At 39.5% G+C, this 15369-nt stretch overlaps 1 protein-coding gene across 1 annotated transcript; it reads right to left on the bottom strand.

The window, feature by feature from the left end:
• Positions 1-1376: 1376 nt before the first annotated feature.
• Positions 1377-15044, bottom strand: CDC42 (cell division cycle 42; the record flags this gene model as incomplete). The annotated part of the gene is made up of 5 exons (XM_080692774.1): positions 1377-1466; positions 6541-6738; positions 6864-6973; positions 10572-10644; positions 14940-15044. 5 exons carry the CDS (start codon positions 15042-15044, stop codon positions 1377-1379), a joined length of 576 nt encoding a protein of 191 aa, XP_080548900.1.
• Positions 15045-15369: the final 325 nt, after the last annotated feature.

Below are 15369 nucleotides of genomic sequence, written 5' to 3'. Positions count from 1 at the left end.
GGAGGGAAAATAACAACCCTCAGGCTCGCTTGTGAAGGATTTTTGTTTGTTTAATACATCTGAAAAGAATGCATATACAAAGATTCAAGACATGAGAAAGCATTGGTTCAACACTAATGAATCTACAAGAATTAGGATTTGAGGAAGGTGGAAAAGATTACCTACACATTTTTAAAAACTGGAACCTGCAACCAAAATAAGCTGGAAAAAAATCCCTATTAACACTTGTGAAGAGTCTTCGTAAGACTCTTTCCATGGTTTTCACTAAATTAGAGTCTCAACAAGCTAGGAGGCCTTATATGCAAAATAGAAATAAGGAGATTCCCCTGGCTGTTCCTGTGCTAGTAAGTGCTCTCCCCACCCCACCCACCCCCAGCATCATCCCACAGGCATCTGTCTTCTAGCACCACCCCTCATAGTCCTCTACGGTCCAGGTCTTCGGCTGGGTTCTAGGAACATCACACATTACTGAGTGGCAAATCTATGCTAAACATAGAAGACAATGACTGACAGGGAAAGAAACTTTTTTAATTACAAACTCAATCCATTTGGTGTATTTCAAAAGGTGCAATACTTTTCTTCATTTAATCAGTGAAGGAAGTTGGTAATTAACTCCCACCCACCAAAAAAAATCATCAAATGGCAAACAAATTTCCTGAAAGTCACAATCACATAGAGTGCATCCTAGAAAAGAGGAGGGGCAAGACAGCTTCCACTCACTTTCATGAGTTTCATCAAATACTGGATCTATGCAAGGGTGGAGAGAAAAGGCAACTTTCAAAAAGGAGTATATTATTAAATGAGGCATTTACTATACTCCTTCCTAAGAGCACCAGGTGGGGAACACATTTTCTAAACTAGATCTAGGAGGTGGAATGTGGAATCAATCTGTCCTCCTCACCTACAGGCTGTCCACTGGTTAATGAATTAAAAAAACAAGACTAAAAAACAAACCCCACACACACTCCCCCCCCAAAAAAAAATTAAAGAAGAAAAAAAATAAAACTCTAAGATGTCCCAGATTACTCTCCAGAATGGAACCATGAAGTGGCTTCAACAATTCAAATTAGTCCGTTACAGAGTCATCACAAGCATGCCTTGCTCTTGAACAGAAAAGTTTTTTTGAGACAACCAAACAAAAACTAGTACTGATCACTTTCCTGACAATACACAATTACTCAAAATTAACTAGTATTGGGAGGGGGAAAGGAGGCCATACCTATGGGCCTTGTCTCACACGAGTGCATGTGGGTAGGTGCAGGGCATTTGTCATTATTGCAGAAACGAATTTTAATCTTTAATCTTTAGTTTGATTTAAACATTGCTTTTAGTATGATGCCGACACCAGCTGTGCAGACAGGGCTCTGGAGAGGTGTTCATAGCAGCACACACCTGCGGCTCTTCTTCGGTTCTGGAGGCTCCAGGGCAGCCAATATTGCTTCGTCAAACACATTCTTTAGGCCTTTCTGAAAAGGGGTAGAAAGAAGAAATGGGCAGGCTGATTTTCAGTATAACAGAGTTGGAGTTCAAGTTTAAAATAGTCAAACCCCCGAGAGTGGGCAAACAAAAACATTAAGAACAGTCCTGAATCTCAACATAAAAATCTCACTTAACCAAGTTTGGTCCAGGCATGGCACTGGAAGGATTCAACAATGCAGAAGCAGAGGAGGAGATATTCATGTGTGAGACAGAGGTCCTTTGAGAAAGACCAATGTATGTCGCAAGAAGCACACAAGCACATGTCATTTGCTCGTTCAATATGAGTTTTGTTAACGTGCGGGTGAAACATTTCACACAGAAACAGGAGAACAGCTCTGCATTCAAATCAAACACTGGATGTGAGAAAGGACTGAGGATGCCAGGCAGTGGCACCTCCCTGCAGGGAAGGCACAGGCAGAGAGCACACGATGACGGCAGCTGCAAGACATTCCCTGTGAACCCTTCACCCCACCGACAGACAGAGCCAGGGGGTTCTAGGAAGTAGACAGGTGGCACCTGGTACGTATGTAAAGTCAGAGCCAGTCAGTGCAACAGGAATAAAGCTTCATCAGCCATTTATACAAACAATTGTATATTTTAATTTCAAATTTTAAAGGTAACCACAATTGTATGTTTCCCTCACAACAATAAAATCAGAAGCAGGAAAATATAAAGGTGGTAGCTTTACATCTCAACATTAACAAACCTTAAGTCAACTGTTAAAAGGATGCTATTCTTAAAAGATAATGTAACAAATCAACTCATAAAGCAGTAGCAGATACATCAATATCTCCCACCCCAGACTGACAAATACTCCACTATAGCACAGACAGCCAAAGCAATAGCAACACAAAGTTTCACTGCACAAAGGAAAACCAGAAAAGAATCCTCCCTTCCCCATTACACTCTACTAGCAAGTCACCCTTTTTCCATAGTTTGTCATGCAATTACAATTAACAATTGATCATAAGAGTAAAATGATGTTTGTGTTATTTTCTCCATCTAGAACTAAGATCTAGAAGTGTTAACACTCTTATTTTCTCCGAGAACATTCTTAATGCCAGACCACATTCCCTTTTGCAATAGTAATTCAAATCAAAAAGCTCTAAGCACCAGGCAACTCAAGCATCAGAAAGTTAAACAAGTCCAATTTGACTACTGATCACAAAAAATATTCTATAAGATATTGCATTGTTGATCAAAAACTAATACAGAGATTGCTCTAAGGTGGTAAGTAAAAAGACGCAGAGGCTTTCAAACAGGATAGTTTTATTCCTTCGTTTTTAAATGATCTTTCTACAGTAGAGGGACAGAAAGCAGCAGCAAAGAGGGGAAGGAGAAAACAGTTTAGAATATACAGCACTTCCTTTTGGGTTGAGTTTCCGGAGGCTCGAGGGCAGCTAGGATAGCCTCATCAAACACATTCTTCAGACCTCTCTACAAGACAGAGGGGAGGAGAGAGAATAGCAGCCAGGTTAGAGGATTAGAAAGACTAGCAGATACAACAGCAGTAGGATTAAATGAGCTGAATTCACAGAAGCAATGTGCTTTAAGAAAATGCCAGAATGTTACATTTTAAACTGGATAACTGAACAGAAACTTCACCTCAAAAAAAGGTTAACTAAGCAAGAAAGCAATCTTAGTAAATCAACATAGTACATTTTCATAATCACACAGTGAAATCTAGTATTGCAACATTTTCATGTAAATAAAGCCAGGGAGAAAAACTGGGTATATAAACTCAAGACCCATTGGATAATTAAGTCTTGCAGAATACCTCAGTATTTCTATTGGTAAGAACAGCACACACACACTTTGAAAATAAACCTATTACAATTTCAGGCTTATGTGAATTCAGCCCCTGAATAACTGAAGGACACAAATAGCAACTAACAGGCATGCTACATGTTTCTAGGTTCAGTGGCATATCTGGATTGGGATTGATCAGGATTTCAGAGTCAATCTGTTGTTTCCCAAAGCAAAAAGGTTCAGATACTTAGGACTGTTCACTGTGTAACAGTAGCAACTTAGGAAAGTTTTAAAGAATGGACTCTAGAAACAGCATACACTTCAGTTATTCAGCCATGTTATTAAAGCAAGTAACCACCACCCAAGTCATAAGAAAACAAAGAATGGAGTTCTAAAGTGAGCTGTAGCAAGCAGTCCAATGCTTTAAGATGCCTGCATGGTTATCAGAGCATAAAGCATGGAGTGAAAACAAAGAATATTCTCAGGTATACAGGGGTTACGATATAGAAATACACTTACACCTCAGCCAGAAACTCCAACATGATAGTAGCAATGGTAACTTGGGCCCAGGTCTATAGACTCACCTACACCTGAAGCCACAGGTTTACCATCCAAAGTAGTTTCACAAATTCTTTATGTCAGTTTGATCCCAAGGAAAAATGTCCCCAAAGCCCCAGGATACTGCTCCAGTGGTACTTGCTGGCCCCAGACTACCCCAGGTATTTATTCATTCCCTCCTCATACCCCACCTCCATCAGAGCATCCCATGGCAACCACATGTTCCATGAGATACAAAATAAACAAGAGATAGCAATCAGTACTGAAAGAGGCAGAGGTTTAAATCTTTTTCTCCTTTCTACATCATTTATAAAGAGAAATGCTACACATCTAGAAATAAACTTATTATATTCAAATATAAAAGGAAGAAGGTGATGGAATACCTTATTTTTTAAAAAAGGAGAAACATTAGAAACTATAAGGTATTCCATAATAAGAAGGAAATCCTTTCTTTCTTATTGTGGATAAAGATCAACAAATACCCTAAGAAAAAAAACTAATCTTGGCTCTTCCACTACTTGTTTATATAATTTAGCTTTAATAGAATCTGGAGTCGTAAGAGTTCTAGCTCCCATACACAACCACAAACCTCATTTTTTATCTTTTTCTCTCACTTCTAAAATTTTTGAAATCTGGTAAGAAAAAAGAGATGCCTACTAAAATCTTTTAAACCTATTTTCTATAATGTGATTTATTATGTAAACCTACGTACAATATGAAAATCTTATAAGTAGTACCCAATTATCTAAAACAAGCTTCACCAATGAGCTAACATGGGATCCATATGGCCTACCTGTCTCCATATCCCACAAAAGTAGTCCTATCAAAAGAACAGGAGCATGCAACAGATACCCATGCAGTTAGTGTCTAACTCTGATTTGGACGTCCACACATCTTGTTCTTCTCTCCCCAATATATGCACACTGACACACTTTTCTGGGGCATGCACAAGACATATGCTTTGTCTAAATCACAGTCCACACTGTGTATGAGAAAATGTAAATTCTTCTGAATATTTAAAAATCTGCTTTTACAAAATGGCATTAGACTTCTAGGAAAAACGAGGTTTAGGAGAGTATGTTCAAAATCATCTGACCTTGAAGTTATACTGTGAACTATCTAGTTGGGCATAAAAATTTTATCTTTAAATGCCCAACCAAGCACAAAATTGAGAGCTTATTAAATTATGCACTAGTCCCAGCACGTGGTAGCATATACCTATAATCCTAGTACTTAGGAGGCTGAGACTAAAGGATCACAGGTTCAAGGCCAGCCTCAGCTACTTAGTGCGGTCCTACACAACCTAGTGAGACCTTGTTTCAAAATAAATATAGGCTATAACAGGGCTGGGGGACAGAGCTACAGCTTTGAGGTAGAATGCCTCTAGGTTCCATCCCTAGTGCCAATAAATAAATAAATAAATAAATAAATAAATAAATAAATAAATAAATAGTCTGGGGATGTAATTCAGAGGGAGAATGCCCTGGGTTCAATACCCAGCAACACACATACACACACAAATTATTCATTAGGCTCTATCTACTAATTTAGTACAGTTTTAATATACATAATTATACATGCCGTTTATCCTAGTATACATATAACCAAGAATTCAAGAGTGTTTCTTTTGAAAACTTAATATATATGAACAATTATCTGAAAAATAAGCATGATAAATATAAGTGGGTTTAATTATTAGTAATCACTATTTTACTAGGCATGTTTGTTCACTGTTCAAAGCACCAGTACCAGGAGACCATAAAAGTTCTGTACTAATAATTCCCAGAAGAATCTCTTTTGTCCCCAGAACAATACTCAAAGGAGGGAATCAGCAATCCCAGGAAAATGGAAAGACTGGACCATACAGGTTGGTGACAGCTCTCGCTGCTCCCTGTCCTCTGAATCCACATTTCACATCAAGCTACCAGGAAATCCAATCACATCACTCAGAAATGCAGAAGGAAGAGGCTCATGAGAAGGAAGTGACTCTAAATAAAGATAGGAATGCTTTTAAAAGACAAAAGACAATATATGAAGCATGCTGCTATGTGGAAATACCTAAGGCAGCATTCTTTTACCTGAAGTCTCAAATATTATGACTAATTCTCTGTTCCAGCTAAAATATTATAGTATCAATTTTGTCAGAATTGGCAAGAAAAAAATCAGATTTATTCAAATAAAAATTTAAAACTCTAGAGAAAAAAACATTTCATATCCTCTAAGTCTGTACTTATCTTAGAAAAAAAAATTTTTTTTAAAAAACAACTTTGCTTCAAATCATTCAGTACATTACAACATGGGAGTTCAACAATGCTAAGAGCTTTAGAGACTAATAATATTCTCCATAAACACAGAGACCTCTTATAAAACATCATACAAGTGTGAAGCTAGTCATATTACTCCTGGGCAGCTTTGAATATTTGCTGACCACTATTAGAAATAACCTGCATCTAACCAGGTGTGGTTGCACACTTTGTACTTGGGAGGCTGAGACAGAAAGATTGCAGGTTTGAGGCCAGCCTCAGCTACTTAGTGAGGCCATCCTCAACTTAATAAGACCCTGTTTCAAAATAAAGAATAAAAAAAAATAGGACTGGGAGTATAGCTCAGAGATAGAATGCCCCTGAATACCGCAAAAAAAAAAAGAAAGAAAAAAGAAAAAGAAAAGAGAGAGAAAGAAAGAACGAACCTGCATTTCAATTTTACAAGAAACGGCTCAACCTTAAAGAAGCATGGGATCCACATAGCACTTACCTGTGTGAGTGCAGAACACTCCACATACTTGACAGCCTTCAGATCGCGGGCTAGCTTTTCAGCAGTCTCTGGAGTGATAGGCTTCTGTTTGTTCTTGGCAAGTTTCTCAATAGTAGAGGGGTCATCTCTGAGATCAATCTGGGTCCCAACAAGCAAGAAAGGAGTCTTTGGACAGTGGTGAGTTATTTCAGGCACCCACTGGAAAAAAAAAAAGGTATTTTAAATACACCTTTGTTAATCCACAGCCTCTAAAGCTATTTGCCACAGATCAAAAGGAATTCTGTGCTAACCATTTCCAGGGAAACAGTATTTGATCAACTTACCTTTTCTTTCACATTTTCAAATGAGGAAGGAGAGACCACTGAAAAACAGACTAGAAATACATCTGTTTGTGGATAACTCAGCGGTCGTAATCTGTCATAATCCTCTTGACCTAAAGAAAAAATTGGGGAGAAGTCAACAACTGAATCCTGGTATCCTCGTGCCATTAAAATCACAAGTCAGTCAACAGATTAAGCAAGCATCTTAACAGCACACTACTAATTAGCCAGAAAGAAAATAAGAAAATTATCTTTTAAAAAGCCATACATTTAGCCAGGCGTGGTGGCGCACGCTTGTAATTCCCACGCTTGGGAGGCAGACAGGAGGATCACGCAGGTTCGAAGCCAGCCACGCACGCTGGCTTAGGAGACCCTGTTTCCAAATAAAAATGTAAAAATAGGTCTGGGAGTGTAGCCCGGAGGTAGAAGGGCTTCCAGGAACCCCAGTACCACCCAAAAAAAGAAAGAAAAAAAAAGCCATACATTTTAAACTGGGTGTGATGTCACACACTTGTAATCCCAGTGCACGGGAGGCTGAGACAGGAGGACAGCCTCAGCTACTTAGTGAGGCTTTTTGCAATGCAGTGAGACCCTGTTTCAAAATAAAGAATTAAAAAAAAAAAAATAGGGCTGGTGGTTTAGCTCAGAAGTAGAAAGCCCCTGGGTTCCATCTCCAGTATCTCTCTCTCTCCCTCCCCCCCCCCCACACACACACCATACATTTTATTAGGTTTTCTTTTATTATGGCTTTGTAATATAATATTGGGCAATATTCTTCTACTTATAAATGTCAAAAACTCAGAACGGCCATGTATGTGGTACATTCCGTACTTGGGAGGGAATCCATAGATTTCAGGGCAGCCTCAGGAATTTACTGAGGTTCTCAACAACTTAGTGAGATCCTGTTTCAAAATAAAATAGGGCTGGGGGTGTAACTCAGAGGTAGAACATCCATGGGTTCAATCCCCAGTACCACAAATAAATAAACCAACAAACTGTTGCTAAAGATGTAATTTAAAACCATTTCCAGTCAGATCTGGCTAAGAAAATCACAATGAAATCATGTGAGATCCGGGCATGGTGGCGCACGCTTGTAATCCCAGCATTCGGGAGGCTGAGACCTGAGGATCGCAGTTCGCAGACAGCCTCAGCTACTTAGTGAGGCCCTCTTCAACTCAGTGAGACCGAGTTTCAAAATAAAGAATAAAAAATAGGGCAGGAGGTGTAGCTCAGAGGTTGAATGCCCTTGGGTTCCACCCCCAGACCCGCCAAAAAAAAACCACATGAGAAAATCAAGTCTCAGTCACAACTCTGCTGACAAAATCCATCACTTATCAAGACTATCAAAGCAGGTCACACGTTTAGTTAATATGTACATAATATAAGACCAGTATCTGAAAATGAAAAGTCCTAGAGAGGAAAAAAGTTGGCAAGAATCAGTAGATACTCAAAAATAAATAAATTAATTAAATTTCTTAGAAATTATTCAAGGAGGTAAAAGATTTGTACAATGAAAACTATAAACACTGCTAAAAGAAGTTTAAAAAGGCTATATAAAGCCAGGTGTGGTGGTGTACACTTGTATTACCATTTGGAAGGCTGAGATAGGAGGATAGCAGTTCACAGACAGCCTCAGCTATTAGCGAGGCCCTTTGCAACTCAGTGAGACCCTGTTTTAAAATAAAAAATTTAAAAAGGGGTTTGGGGGTATAGCTCAGATGTAGAATGCTCCTGGGTTCAATCCCCAGTACCAATATAAAAAAAAAAAAAAAAAAAGAAAGGTTGAAGCTATACCCTTACCTAATACCATACACGAAATTAAAATTTAAAATGGACCAAGAGCCTGGCATGGTGGTGCATGCTTGTTCTCCCAGCATCTATCTGGGAGGCTGAGACAAGAGAATACAGGTTCGTGGCCAGCCTCATCTACTTAGTGAGGCCCTCCACAACTTAATGAGACCCTGTTTCCAAATAAAGAACAAAAAATAGGGCTGGAGGTGTGGCTCATAGGTAGAATGCACCTGGGTTCCATCCTCAGTACCGCCAAAGAAAAAAGAAAGGATCAAGACCTAAAAGTCTGAACTGGTTTTAGTTCAAACATTGTTTGGTTTAAAAAAAAAATTCTCAAGCCGGGCGTGGTGGTGCACGCTTGTAATCCCCGCGCTTGGGAGGCAGAGACAGGAGGATCGCGCAGGTTCGAAGCCAGCCGAGCGCGCTGGCGTAGGAGACCCTGTTTCCAAATAAAAATGTTAAAAAAAAAAAGGTCTGGGAGTGTAGCCCAGAGGTAGAAGGGCTTCCAGGAACCCCAGTACCACCAAAAAAAAAAAAAAAAAATCTCAGAAAACACAGGGCAACATAGAATTAGTGATGATTTTATATATATAAAACACCAAAGTCACCAGGTATGGTGGTGTACACTTGGAATCCCAGCATTTGGAAGGCTGAGACAGGAGGATCATAGCTCACAGATAGCCTCAGCTACTTAGTGAAGTCTACTCAGCTACTCAGTGAGACTCTGTTTCAAAATACAAAATAGGGCTGGGAGTGTAGCTCAGAGGAAGAATGCCCCTGGGTTCCATCCTTAGTACCTTAAAAAAAAAAAAAAAAAAAAAACCAAAGTCATAGGCAACCAAAGAAAAACTAAACTTCATAAAAACTTAAAACTTTTGCCAGATGTGGTGCTACACACCTATAATCTCAGTACTTGGGAGGCTGATAGAAGGATCACAGGTTCAAGGACAGCCTCGGCAACACAGCAAACTTTCAGCAACCTAGCAAGACCCTATTTCAAAATCAAAAAGTATGAAGGGGTGGAGGTGTAGCTCAGTTACAGAATGCTCCTGAGTTCAATCACCAATACCACACACACACTAAAAATTGAGACATACAGCTACTGTTAAAAACAAGTAGGCAATAACACTGAAGAATTAGATACATTTAGGAAAGTAATTTGTTCTTATAAACTGGACAGCTGACAACAAATGTCAAGAATATAAACTAGATATTGGTTCACTCTAAAAACTGATTTCAGATGAAGTATACAATAATAACTACCTATCATAAGAAGCTCTCTAAACACATATTACACAGACAACATATAGTACATAAGCCTTCAAATGAAAGAAAACAACCATAATAAACATCATATATGGCTTACAACTTTACAAACTCTGGGAAACAGGAGAATCACAGGTCCATGGCCAGCCTCAGCTACTTAGTGAGGCTCTCCACAACTTAGTGAGACTGTTTCAAATAAAGAATAAAAAAATAGGTCTAGGGTACAGCTCGGGGGTAGAATACCCTTGGGTTCTGTCCCCAGTACCTCAAAAAAATGAATGAATGAATAAATGAATGAATGAATAAAACGGGGTGAAAGGAGACCATCTGAAGGCATTCTTCCTCTGAATTCATTTCCCAAGGCTCTCGCCAACAAAGTTCCCGTTTCTCTGCAAGGTGCAGGCATCAGGGTTTTGGTTCACTAGTATTTGTCTAGTGGACTTGCTCTTGCTCTGCAGTATCTTTTACCACACCATCCACCCAGGGTATCCCAAACTCCTATTAGCCATCCCAGTCGGGATTGCTTCCGTGGTTATGTAGCTAACAAAAGGTCATTCATTTGCCAATATGCCAGTTTCCCAAAATGTTCAAATATGACACACAGCCAGCAATTAGTTATAGAACAAAACATTATAAAAGACATTAAGTTCCCACCTGCAGTATCAAAAAGTCCAAGAGTATATGGCTCTCCACCAATCATAACTGTAACTGCATAGTTATCAAAAACCTAGAAACAAAAATACAATTGTTAGTGTGTGGGGGTGATCAAAACAGAATGGGACAATTCCTCAGGCAGTATTTCCTCCCTAAGACTTAACCCTTGCTTAGTACATTCTCCTTATATAACCAGCAAGGCAATTAAGGCCTCATGTGAGCTGAATAGTTCTTGGAAAAAGTGACTTGGGAAGTCTGCTCTACACCAACAGACTGAGTCAAGAACCACAAAAGTGTCAGGAGTCAAACCAGGCGCAGTGGTACAAATCTGTGATTCTAGTACTTGGGAGGCTGAAAGAAGAGGATAGCAGGTTCAAGGGAGGCCTCAGCAATCAGTGAGACTTTCGTCAACCTAGGGAGACCTTGTTCCAAAATAAAAATAAAATACAGGGCTGAAGGTGTAGCTTGGAGGTAGAATGTCCCTGGGTTCGTTCCCTACTATCACAAACATACAAAAAAAGTTAGGTGTCTGAAGCAAGTCCTCTAGCTATGCAAAATTCTCCTACCCAAGTTTCAAACTTTTTTTTTTTTTTTTTTTTTTTTTTTTTTTTGGTGGTACTGGGGTTCCTGGAAACCCTTCTACCTCCGGGCTACACTCCCAGACCTATTTTATATTTTTATTTGGAAACAGGGTCTCTTAAGCCAGCAAGGCTGGCTTCAAATCTGCGCAATCCTCCTGTCTCCACCTCCCAAGCATGGGGATTAGGAGCATGCGTCACCACGCCTGGCCAAGTTTCAAACTTTTAAGACAGTGGTTTACCTCAATGTTCAATCTGATTTCTATGGAAATATTTCTTAGGCCTTTTGATCTAGAGTTAAAATCTCCTAGACCCATGACAATGTATTTTCCTTTTAGGGTCCCAAATGAAAAGAGCCTCTGTAAATAAGCCCATGTAAGAGAAATAAAGTACTCAAGCAAAGTGATCAAGAAAGAGCTAACAGGTTACTTGTTGAGAATTTCACAAATACACTGGTGTTGAGGGCCCCAGTTCAGTGGTACTGTCTACCAGTGTCAGGCCCTGAGTTTCCTCCCAGCACCTGAAAACACAACTCATGTTCCTGAGCACAAACCCTGAAAGCGGATCCCTTCTCTGACTAAATGCTTCATTGTAAATAGACCAGAAAACCCTTAATAAACTCAAAACATACTAACTTGGCTGTACTAAGTTATTTGTGAATAGATGGCATGATGCTGAAGAGGAAAAGACCCAATACTAAGTCATGGATTCCTTTGATTACTTTAAAACCAAAGAGATGTGGTTTCATATAAAACTAATTTTGTCAACTTAAAATAAAAATGTCTTAATCATCTTGAGTAGATTACTTAATTTGGTGGGAGAGGGTGTGTGCTGGGGATTGAACCCAAGGGTATTTCACCTCTGAGCTACATCCCCAGCCCTTGTTATTTTTTTATTTTAAAATAGGGTCTCACAGCCAGGCGTGGTGGTTCAGGCTCATAATCCTAGCGCTTGGGAGGCTGAGACAGGAGGATCGCACAGGTTCAAAGCCAGCCTCAACTACAGAGTGAGGCTCTCAGCAACTTAGTGAGACCTGTTTCCAAATAAAATATAAATAGGTCTGGGAGCATAGCCCGGAGTTCCACCCCCAGTACCACAAAATAAATTAATAAAAATAAATAAAACAGGGCTTCACTATGCTGCTGAAACTGGCCTGGTACCTGCAATACCCATCTCCACTTCCCACATACTGGGATTATAGGCATGAGCCACTACACCCAGCTAATTACTTAAATTTTTAAAATAACAATAATACATTTGGGAGGCTGAGACAGGAGGATCATGGCTAAAGGCCAGCCTCAGCTACTACTTAATAAGGCCCTTTGCAACTCAGTGAAACCCTGTTTCAAAATAAAGAATAAAAAAAAAGTAGGGCTGGGGGTATAGATCAGAAGCACAATGCCCCCTGGGTTCCATCCCTAGTACCCAAAAGCATAAATAAGTAAATAAAATAATAACAATAATGCTTCCCAACTGGGAGAAGTATGCTACATTTGAAGACCAGCCCTGCTTTAACCTTTTAGCTACTACTATAATTTTTCAGGTTCATGTTTTAACGGGTTGTTCAGGAGCTTGTTTAAATGTAAAGGAGTGCCAGGTGTGGTGATGCATACCTGTAATCCCAGTACTTGGGAGGCTGACACAGGAGGATGACAGGTTCATGGCTAGCCTCAGATACTTAGTGAGGCCCTCCACTAAGATACTAAGTGAGACCCTGTTTCAAAATAAAAAATAAGGCTAGGGGTATAGCTTGAAAGTAGAATGCCCCTGGATTCCATCCCCAGTACAACAACAAAAAAAAAAAAAAAAAAGAAAGAAAGGAAAGTAGGAGTAAGTAGTTAATAAAGGAATTAAGTTCTTGCTCACAAAAATAAATGGAATGAATATGCTTAAACTCTCAGGGTTATTTTCTGAATCTACACTTAAGAGAATCCGCAAGAACTTTTGTTTACTGAACTACTCATATGTAGACAGGACTAAGAATCAGAAAAGCTTATCCATTCCAGATCCTACTCACACTAGTGTTTAATTGCTTAAAAGTTCTCTCCTCCCTAAGTTGAGCTTCAATTCCCTTCATCCATGGGAGATAAGTAAGTGATACCAGGGACCCCTTCAGTTCTCACAGTCTATTATCCTAGAAATGCTAGCTCTTACTTCATGACGGGAACTAATATGCGTTTTACACCAATCCCTTTCCATAATAACTTAAACATGTACGTGGGTCCATTACTTATGCCTCGTGGTTCACTTATTCACCTAAATAGCCTCATTTTAAATTTTATTCTACTATTCCTCCTTCGCCCTATCCTTTTCTCAGAGATCCAAATACGTGTATAAAACACCCATAAGCCTATCTTTGATATAACACCAAATAATAAAAAGTCATGAAATAGGCTCAGAAATCATGTTTATAATAACTTTAATAAAAATTAAAACACAAAAATACTGACAACTGTCCGCACTTTGAAAAGATCCCTGTGTTACACACCCTAAAGTCCCTTGCAATCTCAAAATATATTCCACTTACACTGGCCCCAAATGCAAATTGACCCAAACTCAAAAATATGTTTTTTGTTTCTAATTATACCTCCAAATTCTTCTCCCTTAAAGAAACCTCATCGCAGGGCGTGGTGGCGCACGCTGGTAATCCCGCACTTGGGAGGCGGAGACAGGAGGATCGCACTGGTTCAGAGCCAGTCTTGCTGGCTTAAGAGACCTTGTCTCCACATAAAAAAGTTAAAAAATATGTCTGGGAGTGTAGCCCGTGGGAGTGTATCCCGGAGGTAGAAGGGCTTCCAGGAACGCCAGTGCCACCAAAAAAAAAGAAGAAACCTCATCTTTCTTTCTACATCCTTGGCCTAACTCAATCACTTTACCTGCTCTGAGACACAACTGTGGCTTCCAACTGGACATAATCATTAAGGCTTTGACCTGTCTTCACCTTCCTGGCAATGCTCTGTGTCTTTATAGACACAAAAGTGTCTTAGCCTCAAGTGCTTATACACTTTCTTCCGTTTCACTTCCACAGAACACCATCAATCATACACTGGTTTTGAACTCGTAGCCCCAAAATGGCTCATTTAACACAGCTGGCTGCTGCCAGGCCAACCCCAACTTCCCTCTCACAACTGAATGGACACACATATTTAACATAATTATACTGCTGGGCTCGGGGACAGATGCTAGGTCCCCAAACGTGCTCTCACAGTGAGTGTCACTCTAGCTCTTTGTTACTCCCCCATCTCCCCTCTACCCTCTGATAAAAAGGCAACTGCACTCGGGAAGATCCCCAAAGGTTTCTGTCCCATGTTTTTATAACCAAACAAGTCTCCTCTGGCCCTGGGAAAACAGTCTGGAGCTTCAGCATTAATGAGAGAACAACTTCACATGATACGCAGAGACAGCTAGGACTCTCTCTGAGGTTACAAAACCCCAGCGGCACCCAGAAGACCTCCAAGCACTCATCAATCATTGGCCAATATCTAAAAAAGTCACCTCATTCCAAGACGTAGGACATACTTCTCCAAATTGAGACCACCATGCCTTAGGATCTTGTCTACTTGCGTTTTGCCTCCCAGCACTTCTTGCAAACCCTTGTCACCCCTTCTGACTTTCCACTCATTTTTTAGCTGTTTAATTTTAAAGTTTATATAATTGACCCATGAGAAGTCAAGATCTTTAAAAATAGGAAGCAAAGGTAGACAACATAAAAATTTCAGTACAGAGTAAGTTTCCAAAGGATATAAAATTACAATACATTTCACTAAGAGATGGACGTCTTTCTACTTACAGTTGGTACATACTCGGATGGAAATTTGTTTGTTGTGTAGGATATCAGGAGGCATGTTTTACCAACAGCACCATCACCCACAACAACGCACTTAATTGTCTGCATCGCGGAAATAGTTTTGTATCCACTTTAAATATTTCAAATTTGATGCTGACCTACAAAAAAATTAAAAATATTTTATTGATTTTTACTTAAGATATGTATTTATAATAAGTAACAGGTCAATACAGAGAAAAGCTATAACTATCACAATTACAGTGGCTGAAAGAGCCTAAGAGAAATGGTGACTTGCTTAAGTCACAATACACAGCATCAATTTTCTAAGTTTCTCATTCCTGGTTGTTTCAATTTCTTAGCTGCTATTTTTAAAAGTCAAAAGTGGTACACTAAACAGCATATTCTTTTGATAATCAAAGAGTTCCATGTGCAG

Source organism: Muscardinus avellanarius (assembly GCF_963383645.1).
Source record: "Muscardinus avellanarius genome assembly, chromosome: 3".
NCBI classification, from domain to species: domain Eukaryota; kingdom Metazoa; phylum Chordata; class Mammalia; order Rodentia; family Gliridae; genus Muscardinus; species Muscardinus avellanarius.
This window is presented reverse-complemented; position numbering and strand designations above follow the sequence as displayed.